Source organism: Neofelis nebulosa, chromosome 4, assembly GCF_028018385.1.
Source record: "Neofelis nebulosa isolate mNeoNeb1 chromosome 4, mNeoNeb1.pri, whole genome shotgun sequence".
Taxonomy (NCBI): domain Eukaryota; kingdom Metazoa; phylum Chordata; class Mammalia; order Carnivora; family Felidae; genus Neofelis; species Neofelis nebulosa.
The window spans coordinates 30750886-30771990 of NC_080785.1; the positions used below are offsets into that span (position 1 = coordinate 30750886).

At 35.0% G+C, this 21105-nt stretch overlaps 1 protein-coding gene across 6 annotated transcripts in view; it reads right to left on the reverse strand.

Annotated features, from left to right (window-relative positions):
- CPED1 (cadherin like and PC-esterase domain containing 1) overlaps window positions 1-21105 on the reverse strand; it is a 270661-nt gene that overhangs the window by 121883 nt on the left and 127673 nt on the right. For 3 of the 6 annotated variants that reach the window (XM_058724479.1, XM_058724474.1, XM_058724475.1), the window contains 8 exons: window positions 20455-20622; window positions 19091-19195; window positions 17283-17452; window positions 13066-13136; window positions 11228-11278; window positions 7963-8022; window positions 6408-6591; window positions 5323-5491 (listed from right to left, as the gene is read on the reverse strand). In XM_058724479.1, coding sequence (XP_058580462.1) covers window positions 5323-5491; window positions 6408-6591; window positions 7963-8022; window positions 11228-11278; window positions 13066-13136; window positions 17283-17452; window positions 19091-19195; window positions 20455-20622 — 978 coding nt within the window. The remainder of the gene's footprint in view (window positions 1-5322; window positions 5492-6407; window positions 6592-7962; window positions 8023-11227; window positions 11279-13065; window positions 13137-17282; window positions 17453-19090; window positions 19196-20454; window positions 20623-21105) is intronic. The other 3 variants (XM_058724476.1, XM_058724478.1, XM_058724477.1) reach the window with 2 other exon arrangements.

The window sequence follows — 21105 nt, forward strand, 5'->3', positions numbered from 1 at the left end:
GACCCTTGAAGGGCCTGTTCTTAATACCTTTGAGACATATCACCAAAATAGAAAACCCTTAAAATTAAACATAAATATATAAATTAATATAAATATAAATAAATACATAACTTTATAAATGAATATAAAAATATAAAATAGCCTAAGACTTAATTTTTCTCTTAGAAGGAGTGGGGTGAGGTAGATAATAAAAATCACTTATAGAATCTTATCTGTTTGTGTGAGGTTTGTGTAAGTAAGAGTATGAAAGTAAGGTCCTTTCACACTGGTGAATGTATCATTGAAGTATTGTCAAATTGTCAGCTCCACAATACATTCTTCTCACTAGGATAAAGTTTATGTGGACAAAGGGCTTTTTAAGTGCTGCAAAAATGTATTGTGGATGTTTTAAATAGAAACAATAAAGTAGTGAGTTGTGTCAAATAGTAAAAATGATTAACTGTTAACTGCTTTAATGTGTAATCAAGCCTATGAATTGGAAAGCATTTTAGCAATTAGTAGAAATAATAGGAGTCTGACTCATTCCAATATGTAAAATATTAGACCTGATTTAAATACTGGGACCAATAAAGACAGACTGATACTGATACTAGGATATATATGGTGTCTGGTAAAGTATTAGGTGTTAGCTCTAAAATGTTTCCAATAGATACTCTATGGAAGGGAAGATTCTGATTCCATAACATTTCTCATCAAAGTAGAGATTATGAAGACCTCAGAATTTTGCAGTGATTCTAGAACATCATAAAAATTATCATTGTACATGACCATGAAAACAAATTTTAGCTAACTAAATTTTAACAGGTTACATTCTGGCCGAATGAGTTTCCTAAAGAGGTTAATTAGATTATAAGTATAATAAAAGTTTCAGATTTTACATTCCAGAGTAATGATTAAGGGGATCAGTTTGAAGTCTGTCAGACCTGTATTCAAACACCACCTTTGCTACTAATTACATATGTTTTATTTATTTAAACTTTTTTTTAATGTTTATTTTTGAGAGACAGAGCATGAGTGGGGGAGGGGCAGAGAGAGAGAGAGAGAGAGAGAGAGAGAGAGAGAGAGAGTCTGAAGCAGGCTCCAGGCTTTCAGCACAGAGCCCTACGTGGGGCTTGAACTCACAAGCCATGAGATCATGACTTGAGCCGAAGTTAGATGCTTAACCAACTGAGCCACCCATGTACCCTGTATGTTTTAAAGTCTTATGTTCTCCATCTGTCAAAGGATGGGGCAATTGTCACCTGCATTTAAGGTTGTGGAAAACATTAAATAACATAAAAAGGTAAAGTGCTTAGCATCGTGTCTGGCATATAATAAAAGTTCTATAAATATTGCATTGTCCCTACCTCTGCTGCTATTGTATCTCCTACAGTACATGACATATTTGTAAGAACAAAGAGCATAGCAGAAACATTATTAAACAGTTGCTAGTTGGGAGTCTTTTACTACAACACAGGCTCTATTGTTGGAAAACTGAATCACTTTTTTCTGGTGTCCTGGGGTAGGCAAGGTAACTAAAAATCACTAAAATGAGTATTTAATAGGTATTACAACTTTGGAAATGAACAAAGGCATTTTAAGTAGTCACTGATAAATGCTCTTCTATTCTTTTATTATGGGTATTTGCTAAAATATTAGACAATTATTGCATGAGCTGTTTTGTAACCTTTGTGTCGAGAATAAGTGCAAATATAGATGGGAAAATTATAAAGTATTTCCAAATGCTGTAACTGGAGTCATTTACACATCATTTAATAGTTCAGCATATAGATCACTAATTAATTTTTTCAATAAGGCAGCAAATGTCAGTTTTAAATCTATAGCTAAATACTGGACAAATCTTTTTCAAAAGCTGAAATTTTTTCTTTCGTTGGTATTTTCCCTTTATTAATTGTAATTTATTTTAAAATGAAAGCTGTTTCTAACAAATGGATCCTTGAAATGTAGTCTCCTACACTTCTGCTCTATGGCCTTTCTGTAGATTTTATTTATGGCTCTATTCTGGCACAACACTTTGGGGGCAAAATGTGTATGAGCCCATAGATCATTTATACAAATCAATTTCTGTGGATGCTGTATTGTTATCCATGTCAAAAATTTTTGATTTGGAAAGAGATATTAAAAGAAATATTTCCCCATATGTGTTTTAATTTCCTTAGAACATAAATATATTTTATTAATTCCAAAGCATGACATATTCCAGCCATAATAACAGTTTATTACTTTCTAAATCCTTCTTCCTAACAGCAAAACATTATGCTATTTATGGGTAAATCAAAATGAAATAACAGTCTAGGTATGTTATATGACTTTTTTATGTTTCATTAAGAATCATGTTTTCTATAATTGAATGCATATTTCTGATTATAATTACATTAGGCAGGAAAGATGGCAAATTAATGAGAAGAATAAAGAGCTGTCACAGTATTACCGACTACAGAAATAATTAAAAATACAAGGATGAAAAAAGATAAGAGTGAGTCTTCAACATTCAACGTTGAAGGATTACCTCTAACCTATTCATACTTGGAGTAAATCCACTACAGATTTACTAGATTTATAAGTGGAAAGTAGAAAAGTAGGCCTGTTATTGGTATATATCAGTGGTTCTCAACTGGGGTCAATTTTGTCCCCTAGGGGACATTTGGCAATGTCTGGAGACATTTTTGGTTGTCACAGCTTAGAGAGGGTATGCTTCCGAAATGTAATGGATAGAGGCCAGGGATGCTGCTAAACATTCTACCGTGCTCAAGATAGCTCCCCAAAATGAAACATTACCTGGCCACAATATTGGCAAGGTTGAAAAACTTCAGACCAAATCTAGTTGTTTTCCATCAGTTATGTAAATTAGCCCTTTCTCCTTCACTGGTAATAACTAAACTATGAGTTGCCTCTATGGCAACCATATACAAATTCCAACTGGCAATATAATTAGAAATAGACACTAAACTCAAGCAGTTAATTATGGCCAAGCAGGTATTTAACAGTACTTGATCATATAAATGATTTAAAATGTCTATTAACAAATTAAATAAATTATCTTATTATTCACCAAAATGTCAAAGTGATTGATTTTTTTAATTGACTAGTATGCCTTCTATTTGCCTTCTCCTCACTGTTAGTCTTTTGGTGAAAAGCTAAAATGAATAGTCAATATCCAGAAGGTGAGAGAGTGTTAGAAGGAGAAATTAGGAGGCTTGATTAACCACAAACTGGATACTCTTTTTTGGATATTTTAAGGTAGATCACCTCTTATGCTTGTTTAAAATCTAATAATGGCACCCATTAGGACAAAATCTAATTTGAAATATAAAGAAGAAATGTAATTTTTCCCCTTAACCAACAAAATATAATTGAAGTTTAGCTCATTTCCTTTCTTTTGGTACCTGTAAGCTTTAGGGATTCAAACACAATGGTCTACCATTTAATATGCAATAGTTTGGACTCTAGACTTCATCATGAGAATATAGAGAAGGCACTATGGTTCTTGATAAAAAAGAAAAAGAACAATTTAGAATAACAAAAGTTCATGAGTCTCATAATGTATATGTGTTTATTAATTTGGAAGCTCTGGAATAGCTGAGAATTAATAGGAGTTCAGAAACTGTATCCCTTACTCTTTGTATTCTGAACATCATTATGGTGTCATTTTGCAGTGAAAGCTCAAGACTCTAATGAGATTAAGCATAAAGTAGAAATAAGGGAAAGGTCTCTGGATTAGAACTATCACTGGAGCCTAGGGTGAGAAAATCTTACCTCTGCCATTGACTTCTCCAAGTTCCTGAGGCCACACATGCCTCAATAAATGTCTAAATCAATCCTTATTATTCATTCATTATCTCTTTAGTCGTTTGACAGTTTGTAAAAGGAAGGCTAAAAAAATACTAGTGCTTATTAGACAGTTTTCCATGTTATAAAATATAGTACTGCTATGGGACCACACATAAACTTTAAATTAAAACCTTCTGGAAAGGATTCTTATAAATGACTAAAATACTTTTCTGCAATCATCTGTAGGATACATCCCACAAGAATTTTCTAATATTTTTCTTCCTATCATAGTAACAAATTCCTAATATAATCCATTGTCTAAGGAAGCTGCATGGTAATTAACTTATTTTTGATGAATATAATATTTGAAAAGAGATGCATGTCTTGGAAGATAATACATACTTCCCCACTAATGCTTCACTCTTAGAAGTATAACTTACATTCAGCATACGTAATTTATATATAGCAAGATACATTTAGATATACTTTATATACAACAAATTGCACCGATCTTAAGTTCATAGTTAGATTTTTTATTTATTTATGTACCACTTGGTTATATATGTGACCACCATCTAGATTTGGAAGCATGTTTGGGGACGAGTGGGCAGGCCAGATGAGCGGAAGCATAAAATACACTCTGACAAAGAATGGGTAGAGGGGGAGAGAACACTTATCTGGCCTCTACATTTAAGGCAACATGGTACTCATCTTACTCACTGAGTCTCAGTCAGCTACTTCTCTCCTTTGTTAATCCTCTGTGCTTCAGTGGACCCAACAGACTGTCAGTCATTGAGACACGACATATTTGCAATTATACTTTCTAAGTGAATTAGGAGATCTGATAAGAGTATCAATTACTACTTCTCCGGAAGGATCTCCAGTGAGGGTATATGATGCGAGGAAATGTGGTAGGTTATACCTAGAATCCTAACAAAATGAAGACACAGAGGAAAGAACCACCAAAATAGATAAAGTCTCTGGATAGAAGTCACCTTCCAACATCAACAGGGCTACATAACGGTATGTGCTGCTCACAAGAGAAACTACGGCCTTTAGGAATGATTAAGATGGAGGACGTGCAGGAAAAATATATATACTCAAGCAAACTTAATTTCATTCATCTGGTATCCCTTCCATAAAATAGCTTCACAAATTTTCCTCTAATTCTTTAAAATAAACTCCACTGAATCTAGTTTAAAATTTCAGAGTAGGTTCAGGTACAAATCCAAGAAACACAGCACAATTTAAAATGGAAATGTAAAAGCAATTTTATAACTAAGTGTGAGCACTCAGACATTTTTTTTCAATATTAACCACAACGAGTCCACTGAACACAGTACGTGTAGGGAGGAGCCACCACACTAGAAAGAAAACCACTGGCAGCAAGGTATCTTAAATACCTGGCTGGGGCCCTTTCTCTTTTAAAATGAGACCAGTTTGGATTTGAAAAGCATACATTTTTTCCTAACAATTTTCACTTGGCATTTTGCACCTGGGTTAACAGATCACTCCCAATTCAACCCAAGTGCAAATGTAGAATTCACTTACCTGCACAAACCCGCATGCTGAGAAGTCCTCAAACAAGGGCAGACTTGGACGATCTTCTCTGTAGATGGTGAGCTTGTACGTGATCAGGGTCTCACCCTGTGCTGGAGACTCATCTGCCACAAACATTGAGATTTTGTTCATTCCCAAGCCCAGAGGGTAGTTGGCAAAGCTGGAGAGAGACAGAGAGAGAGAGAGAGTAACATTTATTCAGCCCAAATGGATTTATATATCAATATTCATTACATGCCTAGTTTGCATACGAAAGTAGATAAGGTCTATACAACTTCATAAGAAACTTAAAATATGAAAAAGTTTTCATTATGTTTCATAGTACTTTGGTATGCCAACAGTTATCTTGTAGAGCAATTCAGGTCCTCTGTCAACTACAGAGAAGGAAACTCATATTTATTAACCACTTCTCAGGGTCATACATTTTCTGATTTAATACTCAAAACAACTCTATGCCCAAAGTCCCATGGTAGGGTCAGGGCTGGAACCCAGGTTGGTCTGACTTGAATCCTCTTTTCTTGCTACTGGACTCTCTTAGCTCCCAGGATGCCAAGTGTATTTCTTTCCCTACAGCACGGGAACATGAGTATCTTCCTTGCCTTGGACATGGCATGTAACAAAGTTCTACCTGCTGTTCAAAATTGTAAACAAAAGAGTCGGTGATTCTCAAAAGGGTCAATAGAAAAAAATTCCATGAGACTGGGAAAGTTAGTGTTAGCATGTTCATAAATTGTCATGAAAATGTTTATTCAATCCCTGAATATTCAAAATCTTGAAGAGTTGGGTTAGGGTAGAAGGAAGCTACCCTTGATGAGTCTCTTTAATATTTCACATAACAAGATCCTCCCTTGCTCAACATTGTTACAAAGATTAGGTACAAATATTGCTAAAAGATCAGTAGAGCACTGATGTGTTCTTTTTAACCACATGACACCTGAAAGGTAAAGGATTTCACACCCTGGTGATCTCTCCAACTGATCTTACGCTTCAGATTTTCTAAATCTTCAAAGGATGCTTCAAATATCTGCTTCCCATTATTATGTCTCCACTCAGCCCTGGTCAACATCCCACCGTACCTTGTTCCTGCCCGATCGTGCAGGTACACCTTGCACTGACAATTAGAAGTCTCTGCTCCAATTGTCACTGTTACCATGTCAAATGGAACTTCAGAGTAATAATCTTTGATCTTCGGGTTAAATTCAGGATTCAGTTCCAAATGTGGATGTGTGAGTATCTGTTTGATATAACATTGTGTGTCATCTGTTAAAAGAAAAAATAACAGCAAAACAAAAAACAAAAAAACAAAAAACAAAAAAAAAGACAACTGTGAAATGGATAAATGTTGAAAACTCATATATGATTATCCTTTGAACAACCTTAGTCATTCACTTAGTGATCACTGCTGATTTTCCGCTTGGCACTCTGGTCATATTTGATTTGTGGCTTCAGCTGAATTTTCTATTTGTCAGATTTTGTACAATTTGCCTTATACACAGCTGTTGACTTTAGCTGGCATTAGACAGTTGCTAGTTTTTGCTCAGTCCTTATACGTTTGAAGGCAGAGAGAAGGCGGGAAAATGTCTCACCAGTGGATTGATAACATGTTCATGACATTTACTGCATGTATCAAGCAACTGGTGAATGGGGATGATGACTCTGAGGTGGTAACAGAAGGGCGTCAGCAGGGAATGAGGAAAATTTCTTAATAGGGAGAGTCATTAAACTGCCATTGAATTGATATAGTAGCTTACAGGCAGTAGGGTGGAGTGAAGAATGTGAAATCCAATATTACAGCAAACATTTAGATACAAAAACATCAGCAGGACATCCTGGACCCCCCTCCCTACTCCACCCAGGTCACCTCAGCGTAAGGAAGTACCCTCAAGTATGAGAAGGAAATGGCATACTCTGTTCAATCTTGTCATGGAACCTAGCATATTACTTCATACCACTGATTCTAAGTCATTTGAAAAATATGTTTCCATGCGATAGCCCGATTTTTTACAAAAGGATCTTGATGAGTAAAAGAAAAATACATTTGTAGGCACACACACCAGCCACTGCTAAATTATATTGCGTCATATTTGGGATAAGTAAATTACTCAAAAGAAGTTTAGCAAACGTTTTTCAAAGAAATATTAATAAGTATTTTGCTCCATAAATACTTTTCAGTAGTTCACAAAATTCCAGTAAGTGAGAAATTTTATAGAAATCGGTAAAATGAAAGTATCTTTTGTCTTTTAAATAAGATGTTCAGTGACGGTTAACAACATGGCAACAGAAAAAGGGAACACAGAATTCGTTGCAGGAAGCTCTCCACCGAACTTAAAGCAAGTAGATTATCTCATCAGCTGTGACTCTTCCCCTCTCTGTATACAGTTATCACAATGATTTTTCTACAATCAGTTCTGGGTCAGCTTCAATTCTTTAATGCTTTCTCATTATCTCCAAAATTTAGTCCAAGCTCCTAATAAAGCAGACAAGGCATTTCACAATCTCTTCCTTGTCTTCCTCTCTCATTACATCCCTGTTATATCCTGCACTTTGTGACTTAACGATGCCAAATTTTTTATATTTCTTTGGCAGACACGGGGATGTACCACCAAATCTGTGGCAGTGGAAACCACCAACCTTCTGGGTGTCTGGACTCCAGTTCTGAGGCCTGTATCTCAGTACAACTTCCATCAGGCACTAATGAGAATGAAAACGAAAAATGAAATTGAAAAAAAAAAAACCCTACGTACTTCTGACCCACATTGTATAGTTTTCCCAGATTTTGAAAGAAAAAAACTCCTCAGGTGCAAATTAGGCATAAATAATAATACAATAGATACATTGTAATTTCATTGTAGGGAAAAGTCTTAATAAAAAATAAATGACTAGTCAATTTGGTTAAATAATTGGGGAAACTACCGACTTTATTGATTTTACTTGTTACCAAATATTTGATCTGGCTGAAAAACGTAGGTGGATTGCATCTATAATTTTGATGATCATGTCAACTTTTGAAATTTCTATAACAAAAGACAAACCAATGAAAGAATGAGGGCAAGATTATATTATTAGATCTCATCCTAAAAAGGACCATAAGTTTTTATTTGAATTCAACCACTTATTAATAATGCATTCATTTTTTTTCAAAGATCCTCCCCCCCCACCAGCACATTCTGTGTTCAAGGCACTGAGATAAGCACAGTAAAAAACAGGCTATTGTTGGTCGTGAGATCTGACTCAAATGGAGACTGTGAACCTAACATAACACTTTAAGCAGGCTGGAGTCCAGAGATATAAAATGTGCTTTTGGGAGGACCATTTCCTAAGTAGAAAGGGAATACATAAACACTGGCATTACTCTTTTATGTTCAAAACCAGCTAAATGAATAACCAAGTAGAAGCTTTATTTTTTCAAAACAGTAACCACAGAGGACGTACTTTAACTTCAGATGATATATTTTTATAAATCAGTCACTGAGAGTTGATTTCCCTGCAGTTCACACTTTCACTTAACAGTGAAAGTTTCCAGTGGGGCTTGCCCATTATAACACCGCAACTCAGCCCTACATGAGACCAAATGTGTAAGGAATTCTCTTAAGCAGGATTCTAGCAAGTGCTTGTTTTTGGTTTCATCAGAATCTCTCCACCTCCGGCTGAAGTGCTCCATTCTAAACCCCTGCTTAAAGGCTGATTTATCTAGACATGATCTTCACCTGAATCATCAGTGCTGCTGATACACCTGGAGTTTCACTGGCATCCTTCCCAGCCCGGGGCCAGCACGCCTCAGGCCAGCTCACCTAGATCCACGGAGAACCCAGTGCCAGCTATGGCGGTAGCAGGCTGCTTAGCCTCTTTGGCAAGCATATTTGGGAAAGCTGTTTGAAGTTTTGGTTGTTTTTAATGAATCCTTTTAACCACAGAGTTTTATTGCCCTCTTGAGGGATAATCATAACTCATATTAAACACGAGAACAGCCTAGACTCTGAAGGATAATCCCACCTGTTCTGAGGCATCATCAAGTTATTTTTTAAACCTTAAATTATACCATAAAAGTGGGAAGATTAATTATGCGGACCCAGGTAGGACTAGTTTTTATCAACATAAAAACATGAACTAAGCTAAAGAGCTTATCTAACACGTTCACCTCCTCCAGAACACGTTACTTGGGAAGTGGAAAAAAAAAAAAAAAGAGATTATCCCCATACAGTTGTTTCATTTTATAAATTATAAAATAGAATACCAAAGAGGTGAAGTGGCTTTCCTGATGCTGCATCTACCCCAGAACCTAGCACTTGACAAATATGCATTCCTAATTTTTTAATGTTTATTCATTTTCGAGAGAGAGCAAAAGAGAGGGAGAGCAAGTGGGAGAGGGGCAGAGAGGGGGTTGCACGGACAGAGGATTCGAGGATGGCTCCATGCTGACAACAGAGAGCCCGATGAGGGGCTCGAACTCATGAACCATGAGATCATAACCTGAGCTGAAGCCGGAAGCTTAACCTACTGAGCCACCCAGCCACCCCCAAATGTGCATTCTAATCTTGCTCCTGGTTTTCTCCCTAGTACTTTACCCACTATAGCTAGGCACCAGTCTCCCAAGAGTTGCATGTATTTTTCTAGAAGAGATTGGATGGCAAGTGCAGGGAGGGAAGGGCATAAGTGATATCTGTTCTTTTTTCCTGATCAGCAAAACTTTATTTAAAATGTTGCTTTTTTAATTGAATGTATTTGTTGATTCTATTATGCCATACTATTATATAACCTCTCAGTCTACCCCAATTTTAATGATAGTGTTAAAACATAATGAATTACATTGTATTATAGAAGATACAAATTAGATTTTATTAAACTGGAAGACTTTTATTTATAATAAATTAAACTTTAATCTATAAATTTTATTTTTTTCCAGATTTTATGTTTTCCTGGAATAGATTTTTTATTTGTGAAAGGCTAAATTTTCTAAGTGCATGTTTTAGCACTATATATATATATATATATTCAAATAGCAATATATATATTCAAAAAGCAAACCTGCTAAGTAAACTCTTATTATTCTATCATATTATTATAAAGTATTAAGATAACTCATGAGCTTTAAACAAAGAATTGGAAGACCCAGCTTTGATGCAGCTCAGGTATTTAACAGTCCTGTGATCCTGGAAAGATCAATTAGATTCATTCTCTCTCTATATATTCTATTCTATATATATCCTATTCTCTGTATATTCTCTTTCTATATTTCTCTCTATATATTCTCTAGATATATTGGCAAGGTCACTGGAATAATGCTGACCAGAGTGAACAAAGTTATTTTTACATCCTAAAATCTATATAACACTTGAAATGTAGTACTATAATATATATACTATTTTTCTTGATTATACTTTGGTTTAAAAAAATCATGAATTTTAAGAGAATAAGTTAAAAAGCAGCTTAAAAATTCTCAATTCTAATAAAGAAAATTCAACTCAAGTATTATCCATTATGTCAATAATCTGACATAAAAGGAATCCCTGTGGGGTGGTGAGAGCCCTAAAAATCAATGTATAAGGCGGATAAGCTTAAGTGTTTGCACTTGAACAGTCTCCAAGGCAAAGCCTTAATACCCTAAGGACTCCTCAAAATGAGTTTGAAAGTCACTGTCCTTAAACAAACACATGAGCATAATATTTCATGTTCAAAAACAGAGATATAAAAATGCTCTTCTTATGCAAAAGTGACAGATAACAACTTATTCAGAAACTTCTAAAAATGTACTTAATATTTATTTATTTATTTATTTTACTGCAATATTAATATCGTAGTCTATAAGTGTCCAACTATGAGAAAATGACGATTTCTTCAATGCAGGGCTGTGCCTCACTATTGGTTATGCCACTGAAAGACTTTAATTGGAACTCACCATTACTACAATGAACTTCTTTGGTTTCACTCATAATTCGTGGAACAGAAGCTAAAAAAAGAAAAGTTAATTTAAAATGAAAACTATTAATCAAAACAAAAAGAATACATATTCATTAATCTCAAACAGCACAACTTAATAAAACACATATTTTATTACTTAACTTATTACATCAGAAAGCACTTCTTAGTTAAACTGAAAGCTATGTAAAATAAAAGGAGTTACTCGGTTCAAATCTCAGAAGAATGAGTTTTCCAAATAGGAAAATATTAGGGGAGAAAAATGAATGGTCTAAATGTCTCCATTGCCTGAAGGTGATCTACTGAGATTCCTTCTAGTTCTATGATTTTATGACTTTAATATCCCAAATCATTAGAATTACAGAAACTCTATCCAGTTGATTCCACTGACATTTACTTTTAAGTTTCTGAATCGAACCAAACATCTCTATAAAAAACTCCTTAGTAAATACTGGTGGAACGAAGGAATGAATAAACGTACTCAGAATGCTTAAACTATTCATTTAAAGACAAAAAATGGTGGGAACCAGAAAGAGTCAGAGCAGCAGTTTATAATCAGTTCTTCAATGGGCTTACCACTTCATTCTATTGAATAAGTCTTTCTCAAACTTTAGCATGCCTCAGAATCAACTGAAGGGCTTCTTAAAATACAGAGTGCCGGGGGTGCCTGGGTGGCTCTATGGGTTAAGCACCTGAACTCAGGCATGATCTCGCGGTTTGCAAGTTAGAGCCCCACATCAGGCTCTCTGCTGTCAGCACAGAACCTGCTCTCTGCTGTCAGCACGGAACCTGCTTTTGATCCTCTGTCCTCCTCCCGTTCTGTCCCTCCCCTCGGCTTGGATTCCCTCTCCCTCAAAAAATAAAATAACACTCAAAATAAATAAACACTTAAGAAAAATACAGAGTGCTGGGTCTCATACCCAGAAAAGTAGGATTCTGATTCAGCAGGTATGAATCATCTAAATTTCCCAGGTGATGTTGATGTTTCTTCTGGTCTAGGGGCCACACATGTTGAGAACCACTGTATTGTATAAACCTTGATTTGTACTAGGAAAATTTTGATTTCTAAAAAATTGTAGACACGTAGTACTTCTTTTCATCTTTTATTCTTAAAGTTAGAAACATTTTCTTTTTGTATGACAAAAAGCTCAGATGTTCTTTAGAAGGAAAAAATTAGAACATAAAGATAAGTCCAGGAGAGAAAATTACAATCACCATTAGTTTTCCCTGAGGCCCAAGCTGCTTGTAGCCAATTCTCTCATTTAATGATATACCATAAACATCTTTCATGTCATAAATAACTCTTCTGCAATATTGGAATGGCTTTATCATATTTTGTTGGAAATCTATAACTTAATTTATTTATCCAATCCAGTATTATTACAGTAGAAGTAATTGTATTATAAGTAATTTTAGAACTGTAGAAAATAGCAGTTTCTAATTTTTTTATTTATTAATAACTCATGTAACTAAACTTCTGTGTACATTCTCAATTATTTGCTTAAATTGAATATCTAGGAGTGAAATTTCTGTGATGCAAGAATAACTTCTAAGGATTTTCTTATATGTTGTTATGGTCCTTAAGGGAGGTTGCTCAGTTTAACTAGCACACGTAGCATGAGAATGCTTACTTCCCTACACTTTCCCCAGCTCTATTATCTTTAAGAGGCAAAACTGTTTCAAATTTGAAGGAAAATTGTATTTCCTAGTTTAACTTCCATTTTTTATTGCTAATGAAGCGAAACACTTTCTTATGTATTTTTTGAGCCACGCAATACTTATTTTCATGTTGGAATCAGCGAGACCATATCTTTTTACCTTTTTTATTTTCAATTGCATCAAATGGCACTTGTGGTTTTTCAATGTTCTCATCCTCTGTGAAAGAAGCCCTGCAAATGCAATGCCAAACAAATCTAGATCAATGAAATGAACACCATTCATGGAAATTACATTGAACACACTTTTTTTTTTTTTTTTTTTTTTTTTTTTTTTTTGTCCTGTGTGGGCACAGATATTTTGATGAACACAAAGAAACACTTTCTGGATTTCACTCCTCAAAGCTGGCAATCTCGCCTCAAGTGAGGTGGGTGGAAATCTCATCATCTCCAATCAGCAGAAGTACATTTGAAGAAAACCAGGGCAAAAAGTCACTCTTCAGTCCAAAAGTGAGCGATCTCTGATAGCCTGGGTCCAACAGAAGTGAATTTGGGAACACACATTCTTACTGGAATTTGTTTGGAAAAAATTACACAGTTCTGAAGTGAGAAGCTTGGAGCCCTGAGACATAGACTCAGGAGAACATGCATATAACCTAAGAAACAGAAGCGTACTATGCAGAAAATGACCTATGTCTTCCTGCATCTTCTATCCTTAAACAGTAACTACGCTTAACAGTAAGGGTTAGTTCTATCTAGTGTGTTTGCCTCAGTTTTCTGTTGTATAACTAGATGCCTAGCCAGATACCCCTCTAAATCCTCAAGTTTGGTACCAAATAATCAAAACTGCAGCAGAAAAATTGCTGGTTCTGATGATGGAGACTACTTTCCCGGGCTGAGCTGTGATTCTCCACTTCTCCTGCAGCAGAACAGAGATAACAGCCCTGGCCTTACTTCACAGGGATGAGAATGAAATCAAATGCCCTGTGTTAAATTACATTTTATAAATATTTATTGTCCCAGATATTGTGCTGGGCACTGTGGTAGGGAAGAGATGAATAAGGCATATTCAGTTCCTTCAAAATACAAACATCAGCAAATTACGAAGAATCAGGGAATTAAAAGTATTGCAAATGTTGGAAGGTGTGATAATTTTATTTCAGTTTACTTTGTAAAGGTGTTTTTTTTTCCTTGATACATACAGTGAAGTAATTAGGGGTGAAAAATAATAATGTCTAGGACTTACTTTAAAATATTTCCTTCCTCCCAAGGAATGAAGAAACATAAAGCAAGCATGGGGTTAGATATGTTTAGTTGAAGGTTGACTGAGTGCCAGGCCAAATTAAAAAAAAATAGCTCTGAATTCATAGAAGCAAAAACTCAAAGTGAAGCTCATAAAAGATACAACCCTGAAATGCACGTACACTGAATTAGTATCTTAACGGGATGAGATGCTTTGTATGTTAAAGCATCCTGCAGTGATTCCTTATGCAATTTTGTGAATAAATTATTTGTTTTAAAAATGTGGATTTTTCATGGAAAGCGTATGATGAGAGCAAAGCAACTGTATTTCTAGTAAAGTGAGAATTAACAGATAGTACACAAATATTGATAGTAAGTAACATTTTCATTTTGTTCAGATTTACACTAATTCTGTTGGGACCTCTGGATTCTAAGCCTCAGGGCGCACACATAAATAATTATCACTTTTTCTAACTCTTGCTTTTCTGACTTTATCTCTTCTCACCTTGTTGCTCCAAGCAAATGATCTTTATTTGAAAGGAAGCGTGAGGGGTGCCTGGGTGGCTTAGTCGCTCAAGCATCCGACTCTTGATTTTGGTTCAGGTCATAATCTCATGGTTTGTGAGATCAAGCCCCACACCAGCCCTGCACTGATAGCATGGAGCCTGCTTGGGATTCTCTCTCTTCCCCTCTCTGCCGCTCCCCTGCTGGCGCATGTGTATGTGCTCTCTGTTCTCTCTCTTTCAAAATAATAAATAATCTTTAAAAAAAGGAATCATGAAGTCATTAATCCCTACAGGTAGCACAGGTATGTAAAATTGGCTAGAAGTAGAAGAAGCTGGAGGTGACTATTGTGAAGATACAGATAATGACAAATGACTACACCTGACCTCCCTTCTGCAGGATGAACTGGAATAAAGACTGGACCGTGGACATGAGGCCAGGGTCCTAAGCTCTCCTCTATTTCTCTTACCTGTGTGGCTTGAGCAAACGATCCACCTTTTCATCCTGGTTTCCTTGTCTGGAAAATATGTATAATATGCATCCTCCTTGTAATACAGCATGGATGATAATTAAATATACATATGCTCCCAGGTAAATTTGAAGATAATTAGAATTGAGTTTTATTTCTTGAAATGTTCTGAGGTGATTTACCTAATTGCTTTTTGATAAAGATCTGAAGTTTAATTTTCTGTGTTAAGTTAGATAAAAATCTTTTGAACTTGTCTTACTTTTCCTATAAAAGAAAGAAAAATATTTCCTCCACCGTAGATCCTAAAGTGACCTTTGGATAGCAGAGAAACATGAAAAGTCAGTATTAATATTTATTACCTACTTGCCCTGCAGCATACCAGACACCATGTGGTACGTGGAAATTATCTTATTCAATTCTTGTAAAATAATATGTGGTAGGTAGTATAATCCATATTTTATAGATGTGGAGATTGAGTCTCAGAGGGGTCAAAACTTTAGCTGCTGTAATTAATAACTCTAGGGTTGGGATATTTGAATCCATGTCCGTCTGATTCAAAAAAGTCCTGACTCTTTCTACACTGATCACTTTCAACACTGACCACTAATACATTCCTTTATTTAAAGGGAATCAGTTAGGGTTAGGGTCAGGGTTACAGTTAAATTTAAGATAAGCCCCTTACTTAACCTACACTACATGTGACTCTTGAGAAAAACTTGCTGAGAAACAAACTTTCCAATGCTTGCATATCTCAAGGGAATTTAGTCAAAGTTAAAAACAGTAGCTAAATCAAGTTTGCTCCTCCCAACTGATAATGATGAATGAGACAGACTCGGATTCCTTGAGTGAGTGCAAAGAACAGAGAAACAGGCACTGAGCTCTATTATTTAAAACATACTTTTCAAACAAACAAATAAACTTTCTGTTTGGCTTACTACTTCGGGCATTTAGGGAATAAGGCCAACTTCCTAACGTTATGACAATTAAAGTGAGTTCTGATCCTGAGTAATGTGCTAAGAATTCATCAAATATATGAGTATTTACATTTTTTAATTAAGAAAAAATTATTGTGGATCTGCTTTCATTATCTCCTGAGGTAGAGGGAAAGGAAGCAGCACTCAGGAGAACCAAAGCCATTCCTTCCTGAGGGTAACTGCAAGAGACAAAAATGGTTATAGCCTGGCCATTTCATCTTTCATCTCCCTAGGAGGTTTTAGGTTTGCTTCTGTTTTCCTGGCAGTAGAAAAGTCAAATATTCCCTGAATTCCATCCTATAAAAGAAAAGCAGACTTAGCCAGTGTGTTAGGCACTGTCCATTTTCAACAATTACAGGAGATGTTAATGTGTTCACCTGGCCTATCCTTTCTTCCATCTGCTCATTACTACCTTTCATTAGAATGAAAGTGGAAGGGGAGGCCAAATGTTTCCCTCTGAGATTCCACCTTCTTTTTTTTCTTTAATTTTTTAATGGTTATTTATTTTTGAGAGAGAGAGAGAGAGAGAGAGCGCGCAGTGGAGGCGCAGAGAGAAAGGGAGACACAGAACTAAAGCAAGCTCCAGGCTCTGCACTGTCAGCACAGAGCCTGACGTGGGCGTGTGAGTATGTGACCTGAGCCGACGTCGGATACTCAACCAACTGAGGCACCCAGGCTTCCCGAGATTCGACCTTCTAAAAAAAAAGAAAAGTTCTATTCTTCCGGCAGGGACAGACATATTTATAAATTTGGATACATTCTGCCCACTTTAAAGCCATGCCTCAAAACCTCTTTAAATAAATGTTCATACCATCTTGGGCTCCACGCCGATATTAAAAAAAAAAAAAAAAGAAAGAAAAGAAAAAAGTCACCCAAGTCTTTCTGTCTGATATGCCTGTAATTCAAGGATATATATCACAGAATGAAACAAATTTGAAGGTTTTAATTTTAAACATTACTCTTTAGAGTCAAGTCCTGTTGGTTTGAAAAACTGTTGGCTGTGTTCTTATTACAGTGTTTGAAGACCACTAGAATTGTTATGGTTTCAATGCTTTACAGAAGCTTATTTTCCAGAGCACAAATTTTTGGACACATTTCTTTTTGTTGCTTTCTTTAATGCAGGCAAAATCTTTTGAAATCAATCTTTAGAGAATTTTTGGATCGCACAATTCAAATTTGTGGCTATCTTACCATTCCAGTGGGTGTAGCTGTGCGTTTTTATTCAGGAGCCGAAATTGTTCAAATACATTTAAAAGAGACCAGTACTGAGTCAGGACTGAACCAGGTTGTCCTATAGGATTTGCCATATCATAAAATTCACGCATCAAAGACTGAATCCCAGGAGCAGTAGATGGGAAGAGCTGAAAAGAAACAGTCAAAATGAGGATATCTGAATAAGATATGGAAACTAATTTAAAAGGTGTTATTACTAGAAAAGTCTTTGTATTTTATTCAGCTGTTTTTAAAAATCAGACATTTATTTAAAATCCATTGGTCAGTATCATAATATAATTTTCTGTGCAGTTGTCAAGGTAATGTCACTTTTGTTGATCATATTTCTAAATAGGATGAGTTTTCTTTCTCTTTTCATTGAATGGAAATGGACGTCTCCTTCCTAAAGATATCTGAGAACAGGTGAATGACAGACTGAGTCAGGCAGTAGGAAGAATGAGGAGAAACTGCTTTGGATTACAAGTGAACTTTGTCAGGGTGAGAGATATTAATCCTACAAAAAAAAATCTAGTCATCCTCTTTTGACACTGAGAGTCAGGAAATTAGGATTTGCTCTTTCTCCTGCGAAATAATTCTGTAGTCTGTGCCGAGTGATGTTCACTACATTCACAATATCTTAAATTATGAATTCCTGAAGAATGAGACCTCTTTCTTTATATTTGTAGAGTTTTGATCCAACTGTCACAAATGTAATATGCGTATGTTTAAATTAATTAAAATAATCTACCAATTAAATTATCTTTGGGACAAAAGCTTACTTTGAATCCTCTAAAATATGAGTCTATTTTGATGAGCAATGATTGTTATATGTAAGTGATGAATCATTAAATTCTACTCCTGAAACTAATATTGCACTGTATGTTAACTAAACTAGAATTTAAAGAAAAGTTTGGAAAAAATAAAATAAAATGAGTCTAAATTATAAAAACAAGTGCTAAACATTCACTAATTAACTTAGTAAATTAGTTATAACTCAGATAAGTATAATGTGAATACATGTTTTTTTAAGTAAAAAATAAATGTTGATCCATACAGATTAATAACAAACTATCAGTGGACTTTTAAAAATGCTGTTTTAAAAAGATGTTTTGTATAAACAAACCTTAGGTATAAAAATATAAATCCATTGTAGTCTATCTAGACAAGTGACAGAACTAGAGAAAAAGCAAGTACTGAACATGCACATGTATATGTACCAAATTATCTTGATATTGACCAATACATTAACAGAACCCAAAGAAATACACAGAAAAGACAATAAAATGTCATTGATTTTTTTAGGCTGAAACCAGTAATGGTTATCATAACTATTTACATTTTCTTTCTTTGAGGTTTGCTATAGAGTTGCAACAAATTAAGATTTAGGTAGTTTTCTAAGATGTGGTTATATTCAGTAATATTTGATTTTACACAAACAAAAAGGGCACAATGAGCAGAAAGAAATTTTTGTCAAACATAAATGTCCCAAAGCTAAAAGCAAAACTTCTCTAGAAAAACGTGGACATTTTTCCTTAAGAACTGCCATATACTGGCAGCCCTACTGATCTCATATCCTTTAGCTTGAATAAGCCATGTATTATTTGCAAAGTCCTAAAGAAAATGGATTCTGCTCATTTTAATATTTAGATCTCTGAAAAGAAGTAAGAAGCTTACAAAGGTTTCTAGTTCTTAATGAAATATCTTCATCAAGTGAAAATCAAATAGCTTATGGCTGATCTACTATAATCTCAGTGATCATGAGAAATCAAATGTCACTTTTGTTTTACCAGTTGGAATGGCCCCAAACTCCCAAGTTCCTTTATGAAAGTCATAATTGAGTGCATCTCCTCTAAAGACAGGCATTGATTTGGTTCCTTTTGATAGTTTTCGCCCTATAACGGGGGAGGGGAACAAATCTTAAGCAATTGTTACCAAGTCAAACCATGTTTAGCCCAATTGCTTCCCACTTTATACACCAAAGTTCAAACTCTACAAACAGCTGAGCTAATTAACGCTAAATAATACATAGTAGCTTCAGCTTGTCACAACAGTGTCTGACTCTAAGAAAATTTCATATTTTACAAAGAGATGCTGAATGAAATTGCTCAATAGTGCTTTGGTAGTAAGCCTGGGGAGATGAGCCCTATAGGGTAGACGGTGTGTGACAATTTGGGAAGGCAGGAAGAGTCTTCTTCAGCCCTCAAAGTACCAGAGATCAGAGCAGCAAATGAACATGTGAATCTCTTCCAAATTACAGTTTTGCAGTTTGTGGATTCTGATAAACGGTCCCCCTGCCCCATTTTCCCCTCACATCTATTTTTTTCCTGATGCATCCCAGAGAAGAGAAGTTGCAAATATTTTCCATTCCTTCTGGGTGAAGTGGTTCTAATGGTTTTAATGACAATCTACTCACTAGTGAAGGAAAATAGGGAACTAGAAGGAGAATTAATAAAATCTCAGGGAAACAGCAGTCTATAAAGTTATGTTCTATCTCTCACAAACAACTCTCCACAGAGCAAGAACGTTGTTTGTGAGAACTTCCATGTTCTACTCTTCCAAGTTCTCTGAATACGGGTTTTAAAACAGAAAGACGTATAGAGAATAATGCTGTACTTAGTAATCTGTACAGATTTTTTGATCCATCAAGAAAAGTTGTATTAACATGTCATTAAAAAATTAACCAATGCTACTACGAAGCACTACATCCTAATCATCAGAAATCTAAGCAAAGATGTTAACCAGATGTGAATTCTTTAAAAATTAGTATTATAACTCCAGTGCCTTGGTGTCAATCTAGAGCACTTACTGCTATTCTAGACTGGCTCCAAAAAGTTCTCTTATTCTCCCTATTCCTCTTAAAGAATTCTAAATAACATAGAATATGTATTATTCATAATATCCACAAACATTCCTTAGGAATTAGGAATTGCCTTATTTTAACCCATAACTGCATCAGAATCAGTCACTCATACTTAGTTGACGTAAAATAATATTAGTCTTTAGGCCAGAAAAATATTAAGAGATGTAATATAATGGATACCAATTAGTTTCAAACGAATTATCAATTTGCCTAACTGCACAATAAAGAAAACGGCACCTTCCAAAGAATGACTTGAAAGAAATATTTGTCACTACAAGAATATGCACTTACCTTAAAAACACCTGATACATAAAGTCCCTGAAATATCTCAGAAAACATGGGAAGTGAAGATTCATTAGAGAAGAGAAAATTGAAAGTATCTTGTAAAAGGGATTCTTCTGTGTTTTGGTCCTCAAAATCCGTATTATCACCATCTTGAAAATTTAAATGCTCATGCACCTGTGAAAGAGTAAAAGCACGGCAAATATTTTTCATTGACTTTTATATTAATGCAGTGGAATCACTTGTAAGACATGATTCATTCCTGTTGGATTGTAGATCAGAACTGACATCTAGTGGCCTTTTTGGAGGCCAACAGTTTTATAAAATATAAGAAATGTTCTTTTAAAGATACAATTTTTATAAGAAAATTAATGGATTATAAAGTCACTTAAGTTTATCTTGAAACTCTTTACTGTTAGAATTCGTGTCCATGAAAGATAATAAGTAACAGTTCTGAACAATAAATTTTAAAGAACACACTAAGATGTGTGCAAGATAATGAATAATTTAAAATGTAGATTCATGAAGTTTCAAAATTTTATGAATGAGTCTTTGAGCTATTAAACTAAATGTCTGAGCCACATATGATATAATCACTCCCCTTGTACAATAGTTTGAAACGCAGTCAATGCAATATGAAGTTGAAATCTGATTGTTCAT